The 18,726-nt window shown below is 40.0% G+C and overlaps 1 protein-coding gene across 2 annotated transcripts in view; it reads left to right on the plus strand.

Moving 5' to 3' along the window:
* Positions 1–18,473, plus strand: part of PPARGC1A (PPARG coactivator 1 alpha) — a 507,763-nt gene extending 489,290 nt beyond the window's left edge. For both annotated transcript variants that reach the window (XM_038401087.2, XM_038401088.2), the window contains exons 9-13: positions 75–179; positions 316–436; positions 9,357–9,478; positions 9,843–9,994; positions 14,841–18,473. In XM_038401087.2, coding sequence (XP_038257015.1) covers positions 75–179; positions 316–436; positions 9,357–9,478; positions 9,843–9,994; positions 14,841–14,944 — 604 coding nt within the window. In that variant the 3' untranslated portion in view covers positions 14,945–18,473. The remainder of the gene's footprint in view (positions 1–74; positions 180–315; positions 437–9,356; positions 9,479–9,842; positions 9,995–14,840) is intronic.
* The last annotated feature ends 253 nt before the right edge of the window (positions 18,474–18,726 follow it).

Here is an 18,726-nt window from a genome sequence, read left to right on the forward strand (position 1 = left end):
GCTCACAAGAACATGGTGTCAGTAGATTTATACTAAATGACAGAAGCAAATGTCCTTTGTGTTTTTTCTTACAGATCGTGTTACTATTATGAGTCCAGCCACTGTAGACATCGAGCATACAGAAGTTCTCCTTTATATGCAAGATCACGATCCAGATCACCATATAGTTGTAGACCCAGGTAGCATGTTTTGTTTGTATTTGGCTCACTTTTTATTCTGTTCTTCTGAGATGATGAGATGCTCCAGAAATTGTATTATTCATTTTACTTTGACAAATTCAGGTACTTGATTTAATGATTAAGTTATGTTTCCTAGATATGACAGCTATGAGGAATATCAGCATGAAAGACTGAAGAGGGAAGAATACCGCAAAGAGTATGAAAAACGGGAATCTGAAAGGGCCAAACAAAGGGAGAGGCAGAGACAGAAAGCAATTGTAAGCACTGTGAAGATAATTTTCATTTTGAAAGCGGTTTTGGGGTGGGTGGGTGGTTGTTTGTTTTTTGATAGATTACTAAAGCTAAAACTGCAGCTTCCTTCTCTCTTTTCCTTATAATAGAACAAACAAAATCCACACAAAAATCTCTTCACACACATTCCTTAATAATTCTGATCTCTTAGGCTAATATGTGTTTTCATTTCAATTTTCATTTTGACTGTACAATTTAATTTTTTTAAAGACACTGCAAATTGTGACTTTCAAATCTAGTCACAGTCAACAAACAGTGAGGCTTTACTAGACAAAGCTTTGTCACAGATAATAAGTAGCATTATTAAGCATTGGTCCCATCTCTTCATCATAAAGAAGCATATAAATGTATTAATCTTTTAGAGAAGCAGCATCTGTTACAATATGTCATCTACCAATAATTGCCAACAATATGACACAAGTATGTACTCGAGCATTTCGATGTGTTACACAAGAAGTAATAATAGGTGTCGATAAGTGCACATCTTAAAACTCGTGTCTTCACCGTACTCAAAAACTGTACCCAGAAGGTCTGAAGTATAGTTCTGTGTGGGGAGGGCTAATTGGGCCCTTAATGACAAACACACCAGCTCAATCTTTGTTCTGTCTATGACATTATTAATTTTAAGAGATTTTATAGCAACTGTTGAAACTGGCCCTTTAATAATGAACAAGTGCTATTTAATATTTTTTCAAAGTCTTCAAAATACTTGGTGCAGTGGGTTTTTTTTCTATCCTAAGTGCCCCGGGCACATGAGGCAAGGGCAAAGGGAGTTGTTGCTGGGATCAGTAGCAGTGTTGTAGCAGTAGGGTAGTAGGATGGATCCAGTAGGGAAGGATAGTGTCTGTCTTCTCTGGTTCCAGGCTGTCGTATGATGGTCTTTATAAAACTAAATGTGGGGGATGCTTTCAGCCTGGCTCCCCTGTCCTCTCCTTTTGGTGGTCTGTCCTAGTGTCCCCTACTTTTCTACTCGTTTTCCTGTTCTTTCCATTCTTCCTACTGCTCCTCCATATCCTGCCCCTCCGATTACTCTGCACTATTTTACCTGCACAATTTGGGCTCCTTTAGGTTTCCACAGCACTCATCTAGGGCCTGATCCAAAGCTCACTGAAGTCAATGGGAGTCTTTCCATTGTTTTCTGTGGCTTTGTGTCAGACCCTTATGCATTTAACTGATTGCAGCACTGACACATTTCTCCTCACACTTCTGGGGGCTTTAAATATTGAGAACAGGCCACAGAAATTGCAATGAAGGGAAGCAGTGTGGGTTAGTGGTTAGAGTACTGGATGAGGACTCAGGGGGCCTGGATTCTATTCCCAGCTCTACTACTGTCCTGCTGGGTGACGAAGGGGAAATCACTTTACTTTTCTGTGCTTCAGGTTCCCGAGCTATAAAATGTAGATATGATGTCTTTTGTAAAGTGCTTAGAGATCTATAGATGAAATGTGCTCTGAAGGTCTGATCCAAAGCCCATCGACTTTACCCCGGATCAGTCCCCGTAAGAGTTAGCTGTTGTTATTCATTTGTAAAATATCAGGCTTGTAGCTACTCACAGAAGAACACTAACTTTCAGTAGCTGTAACTCTTACCTGAACTTCTTTGTTAGGTACAGTGCTCATCTGAAACCCAAATATACCTCCATCAGAAGTACTAAATCATGCAACTGAGTACATAGAACAATGTATGTAACTTAAAACAGCAAACACCTTTGTTCTCTCACAGGCCAGCAGCCAGTCAAGTAAAAGTGAGGAGGCTGTGAAAGGTTACATTGAGGGGTGAAGGGGGTGAAAATGAAAATGAAGTCGAGGTATCCGCAGCTGTATTTCCTGTATGTTAGAGGAGTTTTAGATATTTCAAAATCAAAACTCCATTAAAAAAGCAAGTACCTGGTGTGTACTTATCCATAAATCAGTACTAAAATAATCTAGCAGTGTGGCAAATTATAGCCTGTTAAAATACCAATAAATGCAGTATAATAAAAACATAGAGCCCTTGTATATGTTGCATAAGCAGATGATGGAATCCTATCAGTTTTTTGTCACCATCATAAGCTTTATAAAATGAAAAAAATGGTATAAAATGAAAGCAGGTTATTTCCTCCTGTGTGAATAAGCACTGGGGGGTGAAATCCTTGCCCATTGAAGTCAATGGCACAATGCCCACAATGCCCTCTCCTTAGAAAGCGCTTTTCTCCCCAGCTTCTCTCTTGAGAGACTCTCCTCATATCCTCTTCAACAACTACAATCTTTCCTTCATATTCTGTCCTTGGGACTCTCTTCCCACCTATTCCCGAATTAAGGTTGCTTTGTCCTCCACCTTGGGGAGTTTCCCCTACTTCTTGCTGAGTCTCTTTTAACTCTGTAAGGACTGATCTATGTTTTCCATATAAACATAAATTCCTGAAATATTAGGCTCCAGCCCACTGTCTCATGCTACTGAGATTGGATTGGACAGATGTCTCTTCTCCACAAGAGACACAGAGCCAGGATCTCAGGAGCTGACTGCAGGAGACATGCTAAGGAGGAGGTTGCATAAGACTGGGTAGCAGCAGGTATGACTGAGCTAAATCCAGGCAGGTATTAATGGGTTAATATACGGAGTCGGCTTAAATGGTACAGCAGCATAAATGCACATAGAAGGTGAAAAAAGGACATAAGAATTGGGTAATTTAATCTGTCAACCAAATGTGCAAAAATGCCTTCCGATTGCTCATAGCCAACAGTCTGTACATGCCGTTATCATCTTGGCAGATGCAAATATATATTTTAGTCACAAAATATTGAAGATACTTGTTTCCAAAATCTAGATGCCTGTTCGTACTCCTGTGTGATGACTGTATGTGTACATGGTTGTCCATTCAATTTGGTCATGCAGTAACTGAGGCCAGGTTGAGGCTGACTAAAACTGTGAGCCAACATTTTAAAACATGGATGCCTACAATTAGGTTCCTAAATTCATATCTAACTATTTAAATGAAAGTGGCTTAACTTTCAGAATGAGGGGCCTCCTCAGCTCCCACTGAAGTTAATGGGAGTTCAGCCTCCTGAAAATCAGGCCACCTATTTGGGTGCCTCAATATGGATTTAGGTCTTAATTTTAGGCAACCAAGTGTGAAAATGGTGGCTTCAGACAATAAGTATTTTTTTTAAATGGAGTTTAATCATTTTATTAATGCTATTGTAAATGGAGGTATTCTAGGCAGTGGCTTAATAATATGCTTGAATAAGTTTTATATACCTGGGGTGAGATCTTAGCCCTATTGAAATCAATAGTAAAACTCAGTGTGTGTATTCATAGAACAATAGTTGAAGCTCTCTTTAGCCAACAAGATGTATCCAAATCACTTAATAATGCTAAGTGGCAGTTTTCTAAATTATCACAATAAAGACATCTTCATCTTGACATTTGAGGCACAACTCTAAGGTACATGTACACTGTAGCCAGGGGTGCAATTTGCAGCTCACAAAGACATACCTGTGCTAGCTATCCTCTAGCTAGATCCAGTGCTTAGTTTGTGCCAGGACTTGCCAGTCTTGGCAGTTCATAGCCACAGCACCTCTGGGCTTGCTGCATCAGTTATGAAAGTAAAAAAATTGCTTGAACCCCAGCACCTGATTACTTGAGTCCATCACCTCTTTCATTACCAATTATGCACTGGCTAGGGATGCTGCGGTGTGGGCTTCAGTGCAGGCTACCAATGGAAGTACCTAATCTAGGAGGGTTGGGGGGGTCAGGCAGGCTTGTGCAGCCTGTACTGAAGGCTGCACTGCCATGTCCTCACTGCTACAACTAGCACCAGTATGTCTGCTCGAACTGCAAATCACAACTCCGACTGCAATATAGAGGTGCCCTGCAACTGTCAATACAGGGCTTTGTAGGAACTTGGAATCCAAACCAAAACAAGTGACGTGCCATGAAGATTCAGAAGCGCCTGATTCCTCTGAGCAGCTGCAGGTAATTTCTGAACTGCTGCAGAGGCTTTTGCCACCACAGCCTATATTCCTATGTGTCTAAATATTCTCAAGCTGTGGTTTCAGAATGATAATTAATACTTTACATTCCTGGAATCTGCGGCCGGGGTAGCAATGCTTAAGTAGTGAGAGGAATTAGCAGATGGGTGAACATCACAGAAGAGACGTATTGGCCAAAGAAAAGAGTGGCAGCTCCGTAGTGTGCTGCCCAGCATGCGGTGGGAAGAAGTTTTATGTCATGTCAGAGGGGAAGAAATAGCAAAAAGGCAAAGGCTTGAGAGCAGTGGTGGCCCTGAGGCCTAGTTGTACTGCAGCAGAAGCTTGAAAAAGCTATAGAGCTACAGGTGTGATGGAACACAGAGCCAGCCTTCAGAGCATTACCACTCAAGGAGCATTACCACTCAAGAAGCATTGAAACCCTTTGATGTTTCAGCAGCTCTTGACATACCACTAAAGCGCTGCCTAAGAACTGAAAGGGTTAAACCATGTGATTAGCAACATAGCATTTATAAATCTGTGCTGGTGCTGCTATGCCGATTTTCTGTATAATTCTCAGTCTCCCCTCATTTGCAACCTGCGCAAACTGTGGGCAAGGAATTGGGATAACACAATGCCCCTTTGAAAGATGAAACAAGAAAATTACTCTTAACATCTTTACTTCTCATTTCTTAAGTGCTGACAGTGGACAGGACACAAATCTCAGGAGAGCCCCTGTCCCAGAGAACTTATACACAGGGGGAGTGCAAAAGAAGGCATCATTTTAGATCAAATACATTGCTTTGCAACATGAAGGCAAGAGACAGAGTTTTTTATAAATGAATATCCGACTTCTTTAAAACACACCAAACACTGCCTAAAACTGAGTAAATCCCCAGTGGAAAACAGTTCACGGTTTCTTTTGTCTCCATGGTTTTCCGTTGCCCCTCCTCTTCATGATGATTATTTATTATTATTGCCGTAGCACCAAGTGGCTCTACCTCATTGTACAAACCCAGATCGAGTTACATATGTCATGAGTTTTACTGGATCCACATGCTATCAATAATCATCCTTTTTTGCCCACTCTCCTACTGTTCACCTAAGTGCATTGTTGGACCATTGCAAACATGGAAATCAAAAACCACACAGGAAACTTTTTCTTTTCAAGTTTTCATGCTCTCCTTTTTGCCTACAGCAGCATTTATTTGCTGATTCACTTTCCAAAGCAGGTCTCCCTCATGACCCTGCTTGGGGTTGGAAGAAGTTTGAGCTTTTCCTAACTTTTTTTTTCTTTTTAATTTCTCAATCTAACCATTCCCATTGCACTTTCAAATGGGGGCTTTTCCTGCACATATAAGAATGAGCTCCTTTATTATCTTGTGCTAAAACTGACTTGCAGATCACTTACTGTGGGAGGCAGGGTAGTGATAGGGTTGTAACCTACTTTCCGCCCACTCTTGGGGTAACAACAAATCCTTCGGACAGTTCCCAGGAAATGGTGGAAAGAGTTCAGATTTACCCTTTGGTCTCCCATGGTCCTGCCTGAGTTTGTGTAACAGCTTTACATACACTGGCTAATGTAGCATTATGTGGGTTTCAGAGAACTGCAAGCAGGCCACACCCTCAAAAAGGGTGGACCCCAGTGTTTTGTTAATCCAGGGCAAACATGGACCATCTTGGAAGGATGTGGTGAGTAGCATTGTCTGAGCCTTTCTCAGTGCATTGCTGTAAGTACGCCAGCAGTGCACAAAGGGGAAGGAGAAGCAGCGGGGAGAGACATGGCTGAGCATGGCTTCCTCTAGCACTACTGCCTTTGGTAAACACAGCGCCCAGAAGTCACTCAGCAGCAGCCCAGAAGGCAGTGGGTGGAAGAGCCTGTCATGGAAAAAGCATTGTTCCTTGCAAAGCTGACAACTGGGAATGAGGAAGAGAGTTCACGTGGAAGGAAGAAAGTTTGTGGGGGAGAGTGTTTAGGAGGCAAGAGAAAGCTTAGCATAGGATGGCTGGCCTGGCCAAACTGGACATGCGGATGGCAAACCTGGGTCTCACTCTGACTGCAGTAAGGAAAGTTTGGTTAGACTAGGAATGCTGGCCTCGCTAGCTTTTTAAATTTGAAACCATAAATATTATTTATAGATATACAAGTTTTCCTACCCACACTGTCAGTAGGCTACTGCTTCTGAGGACAGGATAAAAAGCAGGAAGACTATCTTAAATTAAACCCAAAGGAAGACCAGGCATGTTGGGCCAGAGGGGGTTGGCAGGGCATTTCTTCATTTACGTGGAAAATCACTGAACCATACTCAGAACTTGTGATGCAAGGTAAATGATCTGCAGACGGCGGTGAAAAGCTCGACAGTGTTTTCCAGAGTTTTCTGCACATTTCTCTCTGCCCACATTAAATTTGAGACAAAAAAACTTTCCTCTGTAATTTTCCAGTGTCCCTGCTCATACATCAAGTGCAATAAAGGGCATATTTAATGTGTACATACGGACATGTGCGTGTTACTTTTTATAAAACAAAAGGAGTATGTTGTAATCTTGTTATGCCTGTGTAGCTCCTGTTATTAAAGGTGTGTGTTGTTATGAGAGGAAATTACAAATAATCTCCTTACAATCACAATTATATCAACAAAAGCCAGCCAAGCCAATGTCAGTGCTGAAATGAGCCCTATTCTCTCTAATACTTAGACACCAGGGCACCCCCTTTAAACAAACAATTAATGAGAACATCTTGTTGTGCCTACATATTGAAGGGCATATGGTACATTTCAGCTTTTACATTTGAATTTCCTTAATTTTGTAGGTTTAACTTATTCCCTTAATGATACATTTGCAAGATTTTTTTTAATTGTTCAGTTTTGGTTTTTTACAATTATCTTAAAGATAAAAGGGGGGAAAACCCACCCCAAAACAAAACCCCTGCACACAGGTCCTTACTCAGTCTCACAGAAGTGTGTGCAACAGGTCTTTCCATCACATTGTTATATAACAATCTCAGCATCAGTGTGTGATACATTGTTTTTTCAGTCGAAATGTAGTATCTCAGATGACGTGCATTAGTCGGTTTGCTATGTTATGTTATATGCCATCTGGCCAGTCATTTAGGTTCAATACCTAGTGTCAGTGGAATTGTTTCTTATCAAGTGTTTCGGTGCGTTTACATCCTCAATTTGGTAAGACAGTCTGGAAAATAATTATTGTGCATATGCAGTCTTTACTGTTTTTAAAGTCTGGGGTGGGGGTCTGTGCCCCCTTATGCCCAACCATGCTGAAAGCAAGCAGGGAGGAGCAGAAGGAGGTTGGGGTGCTAACCTCTGCTCCACACTCCTCAAATCCCTCGTAGTTAACAGAAAACCCTCTGTTCACTACTCCACCTTCTGCATGATCATGGATCTGGGTTGGACATCCTGGAGTTAGAGGTTAAGGATAGGACCAAGAAGTAGCTGCTGTTCATAGAGCGTCCCCCTCGTAATCCCATGGTTATCTATGGGCAAGTTAATGCTTCTCTTAATTTTTTTGTGCTGCATTGCTGTCAAATTCTCTACTCGTGTCAGTTGGTGGTGTTCCATTGACCAGTAGAGCTGAGCCAATCGATAGCAGAGAGTTGGCTCTGAGACAGGATATTGGACATACATGTGGGTGGGAAGAGCCAAGACTTGACAATGGTTAGGCTACTGATGTGGAGAGACAATGACCTATCTTTTACTAATACTGTTTCCCATCTGTCTATCAATAAGCATCTGTTATATCTTGTCTTATACTTAGATTGTAAGCTTTGTGGAGCAGGGACCATCTCTTCTGTGTTTGGACAACACCTGGCACAGTGGGGTCCTGGTCCATGAGTAGGGCTCCTAGACACTACAGGAGTTCTTCAAAGAACTGTACTGCCTGGGAGAAGCTGTGGGCCTAGTGCGTCTTTGCCCTGTGGACCTGGGGATTTGTGGACCTTGGCAATCTCTTTCCACCTGTCATCATCTGCAACTTGTTAATTCCCTCTGTCCTGAGTGAAGCATTAGTCAGAAAATCCATCAAGGCAAACTCCCAGAGTTTCCTAGGTTTGGTCACTCTGTCATGGATTTTAGCTCAGGGGGGTATGATAGGGACCTATGTCTGGAGTTTGGACGATTTGAAAAATACCTTTGTTCCAAGTACCAAAGAACAACATACCAGTCAGCATTAGTGCCTGCAAAATTGCACAATTGAATAAGAATGTTTCAACATTTTTGCTAATAAACCAAAAATGTAACTGTAACTACAAGAAATGTGTAATTTTGCTTCCTCAAAGAAACCACTCATGTAATTATTAGAAACTGTCTCTATCTCAGGCTGAGAACAGGTTTTCCTTCATTTTGAGGTTATAAATCACTAAAAACTAGATTATGGTGGCAATGCTGACTATCCCTTAGTTAGGTCTGCTGTGTACGTGTCTAGAATGTATTTTTATTATTGCTGTGTTTGTTATTTATTATTTTTATTACATTTTCCCCAACTGAGATTGGGTCCCCATTGTGCTTGATGTTGTATAGACACATACTAAGAGACAGTCCCTGCCCTAAAGAGCTTACAGTCTAAATGGACAAACAGACGGAGGACTGGGGTGGAGCTAGAGGCATAGCGAGATGTTCAATGTCACATAACAGGAGAGTGGCCTAGACAGTAACAGAAGCACCCAGGTCTCCTGACTCCTAATTTGGGGCACTAACCCTGGACCACACTATCCGTCATGTATAATAATACCATTTAAATATCTACTATGTCCTTCCTCAGAACAATATTATTGTTAGCAGGGAGGTGGATCTAGTAGGTCTTTTCCACTTCTAACTATACTACCATCATTATGCAGCCCCAACACAGGCCTATGGATGTAAATATATGTAATCTGTACTGCACCTATCATAAAAAGTTCCTCTTCCTCCTTTCCCCTTCTTCACAGGAAGAACGCCGTGTGATGTATGTGGGTAAAATCAGAGCTGATACCACCAGAACAGAACTGAGGGACCGGTTTGAAGTTTTTGGTGAAATTGAGGAGTGTACAGTACATCTGCGGGATGATGGGTAAGAACTTTCAAGGCTATTTCTTGTTTAGAAGCTGCCCTATATAAAAAAAAAAAAAAAAGTATGACAGTAAGATCACTGGTAGGGGCGTTTCCAGCGTAAGTGCTTTGACAGATGACATGCTGAGTTCAAAACCTTATTTATTTTCTTTCAGCCTTATTTATTAATGTTGCTAGTTGAGATTTCCTGTCCCAGAAATAAGTATTTAGCTGCATGACAGGACAATCGTGCTGATAAATGGATGCAGTAGCTTTGGCATTTGCACTAGAGTAGCATCAGTATGTTCCTGCTTTCAGGAAAGGGTTACATTGATGTGCATTAATGCTTTTTAACTTTTCTTCCCAATTGTATTTTTCAATTACAGAGACAGCTATGGTTTCATCACCTACCGCTACACTTGTGATGCGTTTGCTGCTCTCGAAAATGGATACACTTTACGCAGGTCAAATGAACCTGACTTTGAGTTGTACTTTTGTGGACGCAAGCAATTTTGCAAGTCTAACTATGCAGACCTAGGTAAGTATTTTGCGGTACATGAAATGTGAGTACTTGATATAGAGATCAAAATGAAACACATAATCCAGGGCTATCCAGGGTTTGGTTTTTGTTCATAGCTATTGTATTTAAGTTATTGTTTTTTTAAAAGGCAAATGTTTTCGCCAAATAAGCAGAAACCAAATTTAAAAACTACAACTTTATCTAATGGCTGAGTGGCAGGCTTTCATAGAGTTTATGTACCATTCATTTGCAATTCATCTATATCAGTATGGAAATCAATGGACCCTCTGGTGAAAATATTGCCTTGGCAAAATGACAGTACTCTGGAAACTTTCTGCATGCATTATTATTCTCTGTAATGTAATAATTTCTTGGTGCTGATACCGGATGTATTTATATGATCCATAAATAGAAGTAATGGTAGAGTCCCCACCAAAATAAACTTCATCATGATTTTTGCCCTGCAAAATTTTTGTACTGCAGCATAGACATGCCCATAGATTTTTAAAGCCGGAAAGGATCATTATGATCATCCACTCTGATCCCTTCCATAACACAGGCCATAGATTTCACCTGATAATTCCTTCATTGAGCCCAAGTTTGTAACAGAACTAGAGCATCTCTTTTACAAAGACTTCCAATCTTGATTTAAGGACTCCAATTGATGGAGAATTTACCCCCTCCCTTGGCATTCACTGTTCCAGTGATTGTCTCCTAATTGCAAGCACTTAAGGCTAAATTGTCACAGCCTTTCCTGATATTGGAGCATGCTGGGTGTAAGACCTCAGCTTACTCCCCTGTTCAGACTGTGACTCAGGCCTTGGCCAGGAGAACAGGAGGTGCTCATCCAGTGCTGCTTCCTGCAGGCGGGACTGTTTTGAAGTGTGTGTGCAGGTATTAGAATTTTTACAGTATGCATGCAGGTGTTTGTGTGTGCACATGCAGAGGCCATATAGATCCACCTGAAAACTGGCTCTTCTAAATATGTTATCATGCATACATCATACATACATCCTATTTTAATGACCTTTTAAAATGCAGATTATTCACTAAATATTAAACCTTAGCTAGTACCTGTCTAAATAGAATGCGGGTATAGCAGATATTCTTTTCTGAGTAAAATACCAAGGGAAATGTTATTACAGTACCTTCATTAATTGGTTATTGTGTTTTTATGAATTAATGACCACAATCATTAAAATCTCTGCATAACCCTGTAACATGAGGCTAATGAAATCTTGTATGTGCTGCCCTTGGCTTTGTGTGAAGCAAGAAGTGAATACAAATATATTTTTTTCTAACCAATTGATGTCTTCTCAGAGTAAATGATAAAAGTGATATGCATTGTTCACAATGAATATGCCATAATTCACTTCACTTGCTAAATAGATAGTGTAAAGCTGGGAAAAGGCAGCTGACTGCTGAAGAGATATGGGACTGATGATGAAAATATAAAAGGTGGCAAGTCATTTGTTCAAATGTTGGCTGATAAAAACGGCAAAGACAGATTGAAGTCTTGACTTGGTTTGACAGATCTTCTGCAGTGATGAAGCCAGGGGTGTATCTAGTATCTCAATACATCTGGGCTTAAAATAAGCTTCCTGATGGGGACCCTCTTGAACATTATTCATCATTGGCTTGTGGGCCCTTCAAGATCTTTCTATATTGAGTGGGATCCTCAAAGTATTTCTGAGCTGAACACCTTTGCTTTGTACTACTGACAGCCTGTGCCTCTCTCCATTTCACATTGCCCTCTCTGAATTTCACAGCCTGTGTGTCAGACATAGGGAAATGATGGAGTGAACTTTTAACTTCATGAGTACATACAAGGGCAGATGCAATTAATCAGCAGTGGGTTGAACATCTGATCTAAAGAACAACAGCAGCAAAAAAATACTAGGAGCTCCCTTTGAAGTGGTCAGAACTTTAGCATTGCTACAATGAGGCCTAATCTCAAAGTCAAAAGAACATGTATTCTGCATTGTGTATTCAACGCAAACACATCTCATGATTCAACCTCAGGTGTTAAGAATGACTATCATATATGTAGTGTAGTACAAACACAAGAACCAGGATTAGTGATGTGTCTGAAATGAAATGCCTGCAACCTCATCAATGTACTATGTTCCCACTTCTGCAAACATATCATTACATAAACAACTTTTCCTACAAAAGAGTGGCCTCACTGAATTCACATGACTAGAGTCACATGTTTGAGTGATTACACAGTCTTGGGCACAGGGGGTAAGTTACTTCCAAAACACAAACTTAATATTTGTTTAATCACTGTAATCTGGACCGTTGAACAGCTGTGTCCCCTTAACTCTCTAGCCTGGGGTGCCTTTTACTCTATTTTGTTGTCAGAACATCCACTCCTGGCCTGCTCACACAGCCTTCAGCATGCAAATACACTCACAGCTAAATACATGAGCACTCTGAGTAGTCACTCATGAATTACATACAGGGCAACACCCTCAAATTCTTAGTCCCAGCCTTGTTCCCCCAGAAGTGTGCTGCTTGTACTGTTCAGTTCTCTTCTGAATAGTACAAGCTCTTAGGAAGTCTGTCATTTCATCAAAGGAAAATGATAATGCACCAGCCTTGTTATCCCAAATGGAGTTTTCCATACATTTTAATCCAAACACACTCGTTAAGATAAAACAATAAAATACATTTATTAACTACATAAAAATAGATTTTAAGTGATTACAAGGGATGATACATAAAAGTCAGGATTGGTTACAAAAGAAAATAAAAGTGTAAATCGCAAGCTAGCACTTAACTTAAAAGCAAAAGGTTTTGCCTCACCATACGCTGGGTGGGTCTCCTTTCAGCCTGGCACCCTTCCCTGCTTAGTTCAGTTCTTTGCAAGCCGTTGATATCATGAGCAGAGATGAAGGAGAGAAGCCTGAACTGTCCTATGATGAAATGTAAATTTCTTTACACCTTCCTGTTGCTGGAGAATGGCTGCTTGAGCAGGTGATAGGTTTTTTAACACCTGACTGTGATGTCAGTGTGTCTTTGTCTCTGAAAAACTGGTTTGGGCCTGTTTTTTTTTTTTTAAACTTGGAGCATGTTACAGCAAGGATACATAGTAGAAACTTATAACTTCACATATAATGTTGATACACATATTTTACCAGGACAATAATGTTCAGAAGTTTATGACATTTCAGATGATACCTCAGTGTTGTCTAAAATGTATCATAGTCTTGGAAAAGTGGTGAACATAATAGTATAGACTAGCAGTTCTCTAACTATGGGGCAGGCCTCCGAAGGGAGGTGTGGGAATGTGTCAAGATATGTGTGAGCTGTGTACTTTTTTTTTTTTTTTTTTTTTTTTTTTTTTTAGGAGTTCTGGCTGTCACCCCTGGGTGGCTCATGCAGAAGGGCCGGGCACACCCAGGAGGCAGGGTTAAAAGGGACAGCAGGGGTCCTGCCAACCTGCAGCTGACAGCAGAGTCCTGTCACCTAGGCTCAGGCTCTCCTTCCTTCCCCACTCAATCCCTCACCTGGGGGCTGCAGGCCTCAGGCTTTCCTTCCACACTAAGTTTGCTGTGAAAAATGATTGACAAATATCACTTTTCACATTGCCTTCCTTACCTCTGCACTGCTGCACCCTTACTTCTAAGACTGCTGTAGAAAGTGATATGGACAAATATTACTTTTCACATTGCCACTCTTACTTCTGTGCTGCTGCTGGCACAACGCTGCCTTCAGAGCTGGGTGCCTGGCCAGCAGCTGCTCCTCTCCGCTCTGCCTTCAGAGCTGAGTACTTGGGGGGAAGACCATAAATGTCTACAGACCCAAATAAGGGGGGCTGATCAAATCAGTTTGAGAACCATATTTATCATTTGTTAATCCCCTGAGATGGAATATTAGATGGATGGGATCTGAGTTACCCAGGAAAGAATTTTCTGTAGTATCTGGTTGGTGAATCTTGCCCATATGTTCAGGGTTTAGCTGATCGCCATATTTGGGGTCGGGAAGGAATATTCCTCCAGGGCAGATTGGAAGAGGCCCTGGAGGTTTTTCGCCTTCCTCTGTAGCATGGGGCACAGGTCACTTGAGGGAGGATTCTCTGCTCCTTGAAATCTTTAAACCACGATTTGAGGATTTCAATAGCTCAGACATAGGTGAGGTTTTTTGTAGGAGTGGGTGGGTGAAATTCTGTGGCCTGCATTGTGCAGGAGGTCGGACTAGATGATCAGAATGGTTCCTTCTGATCTTAGTATCTATGAATCGTTTACAGTAGCATCTAGAGGCCCCAACTGAGGTCCCTTTGTAACACCTGTCATTGGCCACTGTCGGGAGACAGGATACTGGGCTAGATGGACCTTTGGTCTGACCCAGTATGGCCATTCTTATGTTCTGTACAAAGCCATAGTCCCTTCCCTAAAGTGCTGACAGTCTAAATAGACAAAATAAACAAAGGGTGGGAGAGAAAAAAATACAGGAAGGTGAAGTGACTTGTCACCCAGCAGGACAGTTGCCAAGTCAGAAATAGAACCCGGAGCTCCTGGGTTCTAGTTCACTTTTCTATCCACTGCCTCTCTGCAGAGCCCTTTAATCCATGATTTTAACCTGCCTTTCTTCAAGCTATGATTTTATTAGAAAGCCCCTTTCTTACACAAAGCTTCTCCACTACCCAAAGTCTTGGTTCTAGCACCCTGTCATATTTCTGGGGCATGTGAATTCGCTCAGTGATGCCTTGTTGTTTCCATAATGTTAGTGATTCAAACTAGTTTGAAGAACAAACTGCAAGCCTTAGGAGGTATTATTGTATGTGTGGGAGGAGAGGGGAGGGAAGTGTCAATGAAATTTGCGAGACCTCTTAGCTCATCTCTGCATCTCTTGGTTTCAGACTCAAACTCAGATGATTTTGATCCTGCTTCCACTAAGAGCAAATATGACTCCATGGATTTTGATAGTTTACTTAAAGAGGCACAGCGAAGCCTGCGTAGGTAACATGCATCACAGCTGAGGATAATGGAGGGATGGCGAATACCTCACGGACATCATGTCCTTCAATAATGGACAATTTAGAAGTCATACTTAGGAATTTCTCCTACTTTACACTCTCTGTACAAAAACATGGTTTACATGAACACAGCTGCTTGAAGAGTGAAGAGGCAAAATGGATATCCAGGAAGCACATGTATATCCATGGGTGTCAGCTTTACTTTCCTGGGGTGATTGGCGGTGGGGGGTTCTGATGTTCATAGAGAATGCAAGTGCAAACCCCTTGAAATGGCAGCAGTTCCATAGAGTTACACTTAAAATGTAGAACTTCAAAATGTGTACATACCATATTTTAACAAAACAAAAATCAAATTGATAACTACAGCTGCTGATGTCTGGGAATCAGACACTGCATTTCTTTAAAAAGGCGCTTCTTCCCACAACACAATGATAATATGGCAGTCCAGAAGAAACCACAGGTCCTAGAAGCTGACTGTCCTTTTATTTTGTTTTTCTGATGGAGGAGAAATTGAAAGGCTAAACCTTCCCTAACATTTTGAAGTTTCAACTTTTAATTCTGACACCCATGTCAATTTCCAAACTGTTGATCTTCCATAATGAAATTTTCAAAACCTTGTTAATGGTCAAATGTGCAGCTTGTTCAGCAATTTTATTCTGATGAGCGAACATGGTGTTGTATTACTAACGAGAGTTGGGTATAACTATCTGGTGGGGGGGGCCATGTGTACAGATAGCTTATTTGCTACATTCTCTAATGTAGTTGAATATTTACAGATATGAAATGGGAGTATTTTTATTTTGTGTACATACTGTATGACAATGTTCTTTTTTGGTTACAGCTATGCACTGTAAATGCAGCCTTCTTTTCAAAAACTGCTAAATTTTTCTTAATCAAGAATATTCAAATGTAATTATATGAGGTGAAACAATTATTGTACACTAACATATTTAGAAAGCTGAACTTATGCTTATATATATTTGATTGTAACAAAAAAGAGAAAAGTGTGTGTGTGTGTGTGTGTGTGTGTGTGTTGAGTGCAAAAATATCAATGCTTTACACACATTCATCCCTTCTTTGGTGACCTTATCTAAGAATTTTGTCAAGAACTATCCAAACCCAAAAGGTATTAACCACTTCTGCAATATTTTCCACATTTTTCTCATTGTTTGTTTTTCTTTTGCAGTTTTATACACTGAATTTGTTAGGGGAATGAAATTTTCTCATCTAAATTTTTCTAGGAGATATCATAATTTTATGTAAAATCTCTTAAATGGGTAATCATTAAGAAATATTTTTATTTTATGTATCAACAGTAGTTTTGGAACTAGAAGTCAAAAATCTTTTTAAAATGCTGTTTTGTTTTAATTTTTGTGATTTTAAAAAAATGCTGAGGTACTACGCACGGTATGATTTTTACAATAATTATGTGTGTCTAAGCACTATTCTTGAAGCCAGTAATCTTTTCATTGGCAGAGCTTGATGATATTTATCTATATTTTTTTACGGTTATGCATCCTGTATAAATACCAATCCTTCGTTCCTTTGTTTACTAAAGAGACATATTTATCAGTTGCAATTAACATATTTATTATAAATTATGAGATGACTAAAATAATAAAAAGGCCAGTGGAAATTTTGTACCTAGGATGCATGACACTTGTCAGGTTGAAGTAAGTGCTTCATTTGGAAAATTCAGCTTTTGCAGGAGCAGTGTTTTTTTTACTGTGCACTAGCATGGCCTCAGATGTGCCTATGCCATTATTGATGAAATTGCTTCTGCTAAATTAAATAGAAACTTCAGGAAAAAAAACTACCATTCTGAATATCAGGATTTCATCTGAACTTGGAGCTTCTAGACTGAATCAGTAAAGTTTGGAGTCCGCTTGTAAGTTTATAGATTGGTATTCTATTACTGTTTGGCATTCATGACTTCTTTTAAAGATATGGCACACCTACCTATTTAATCTCCCTTCTCACCCCGACTCTTAGAAAACCGATTTCACCCCCAAGCCAATGCAGCTGATTTTGATAGCTGCATTCATTTTATCACCAGCATATTGTGTTCTGAGAGATTCCATGTCTGTCTTGTTGGATGCTTGCTTGATTTTTTGGCTTCTTATTTCTAAGTAGATAGATAGCAATAAAAAAAGAACTTTTTCACAGGTTCAGTGTTAATCTGCATAATTCTTGTCGTTGCTCTGTAGGTTAAAATGCAGGTATTTTAACTTTGATTGTGTGAATGCCAAACTAAAGTTTACAGTTTTCCTTTCTGGATTTTGAGTATCTTCTGTTGTAAAGAAAAGAATATTAAAAGCAATAAATTATTTTTTAGAAATCAATATTTAGTATATCATATTATGTGTTCAAGGACCAGATGCATTACCTATTTTGCCTTTAAATTTCTGTGATTAAATTTTAAATATGTTTTCTTTTGCCCTGGATTGCTGAGATGAACAAATTGTGTGCTTTTTTTTTTCTTCTTCTTCTCATTCCCCCCCCCCCCCCCCAACAGACATTATGCCACAGTTCAATTTTTTTTTCACTGGCCTGACAAATATTCTTCTCTTGAAGATGGCTTTCCTCCGTGGATTTACATATTACATATGAAATTTACGTAGAAGTAGGATCTCTGAATAATCTGAATAAAGCTATTTGTATCTTTTGTAGACACTGTGGTTAGCCCATCAAAATGTAAAGTTAGGGATTTTTTTAAGAGAACATTTCAAATTAGCACATGTATCACATCATCACTAGAGGCAAACTGCAGTATAGAACTGTATGTCTTTTAGATGAAGATTATACCGTTGCTTCCATGCTGTGGTAAGTACCACATCTGCAATACTGGTAACAGAACTGGTACTTAGGAACTATGGTCTTTTCTAGAGATGTAACAAAGTAATTCCTACATAACACAAATTGTTCTGAATCCAAACAGAAGGAGTCTAAATTTGAGGGGGAGGGATCTCAATCTGTATTAAACAACTCCGAACAACAGTTGGGTTGCCATTGCCGATAACAGCACGGAGAGAAAAGTTTGTGCTACTAGGGTATAATAGTTGGGTCAGCTGAAAAAAGCCTTCGTTTCATCTCGTTAGATGTAAGCTTACAGTAGGTAATGATTATGTGTCCTTTTTGATGGCTGTAATGAGAACTTCAATCATTGTAGTATAAGATCTGATCTATAAATGACCTAGAATAGCCATGTAATATAATGTGATGATTCTAAATTTGTACCTATATGACAGACATTTTCAATAATGTGAACCACTGATCTGATGGAGCTACTGTAAAATTTGTACAGTAGGTGAAAGTGTAAAGCTATTGGTTGGACTGTGCTGACTGAATAGGGAAAATGAACTATTAGTTTAGCCCTAGCTGGGCTATTTTCCACCTGCCAATTCTACATGTACTGTTGTGGTTTAATTCATTGTATGAAAATTCCTGTGATTTTTTTAAAAATGTGCTGTACACATCAGCCTCACTGAGCAAATAAAGGGAAACGAATGTTTCAAATCCATTTCTGTTTCTCTTATTTATCACAAGTGAATTAGTGGCCTATTTTCTAGCTGGACACGCGCTGGGTTTCCTTTTAACCTCTATATATGTTCGTAGCGGATTTCAAACAGTAGCATAACTTGTATATGGGCTATTGTTCCTTGTTTTGAGCAGCGGGCCAAAACAGTGGGTTTACAAAAGAAATCCACTAGGTGAAAAATTGCTCTCAGATTTTTTCACCTGATGTAACAAAGAGTCACTTTGAAAGCTC

The sequence above is a fragment of the Dermochelys coriacea genome, chromosome 4, assembly GCF_009764565.3.
Source record: "Dermochelys coriacea isolate rDerCor1 chromosome 4, rDerCor1.pri.v4, whole genome shotgun sequence".
NCBI lineage: Eukaryota > Metazoa > Chordata > Testudines > Dermochelyidae > Dermochelys > Dermochelys coriacea.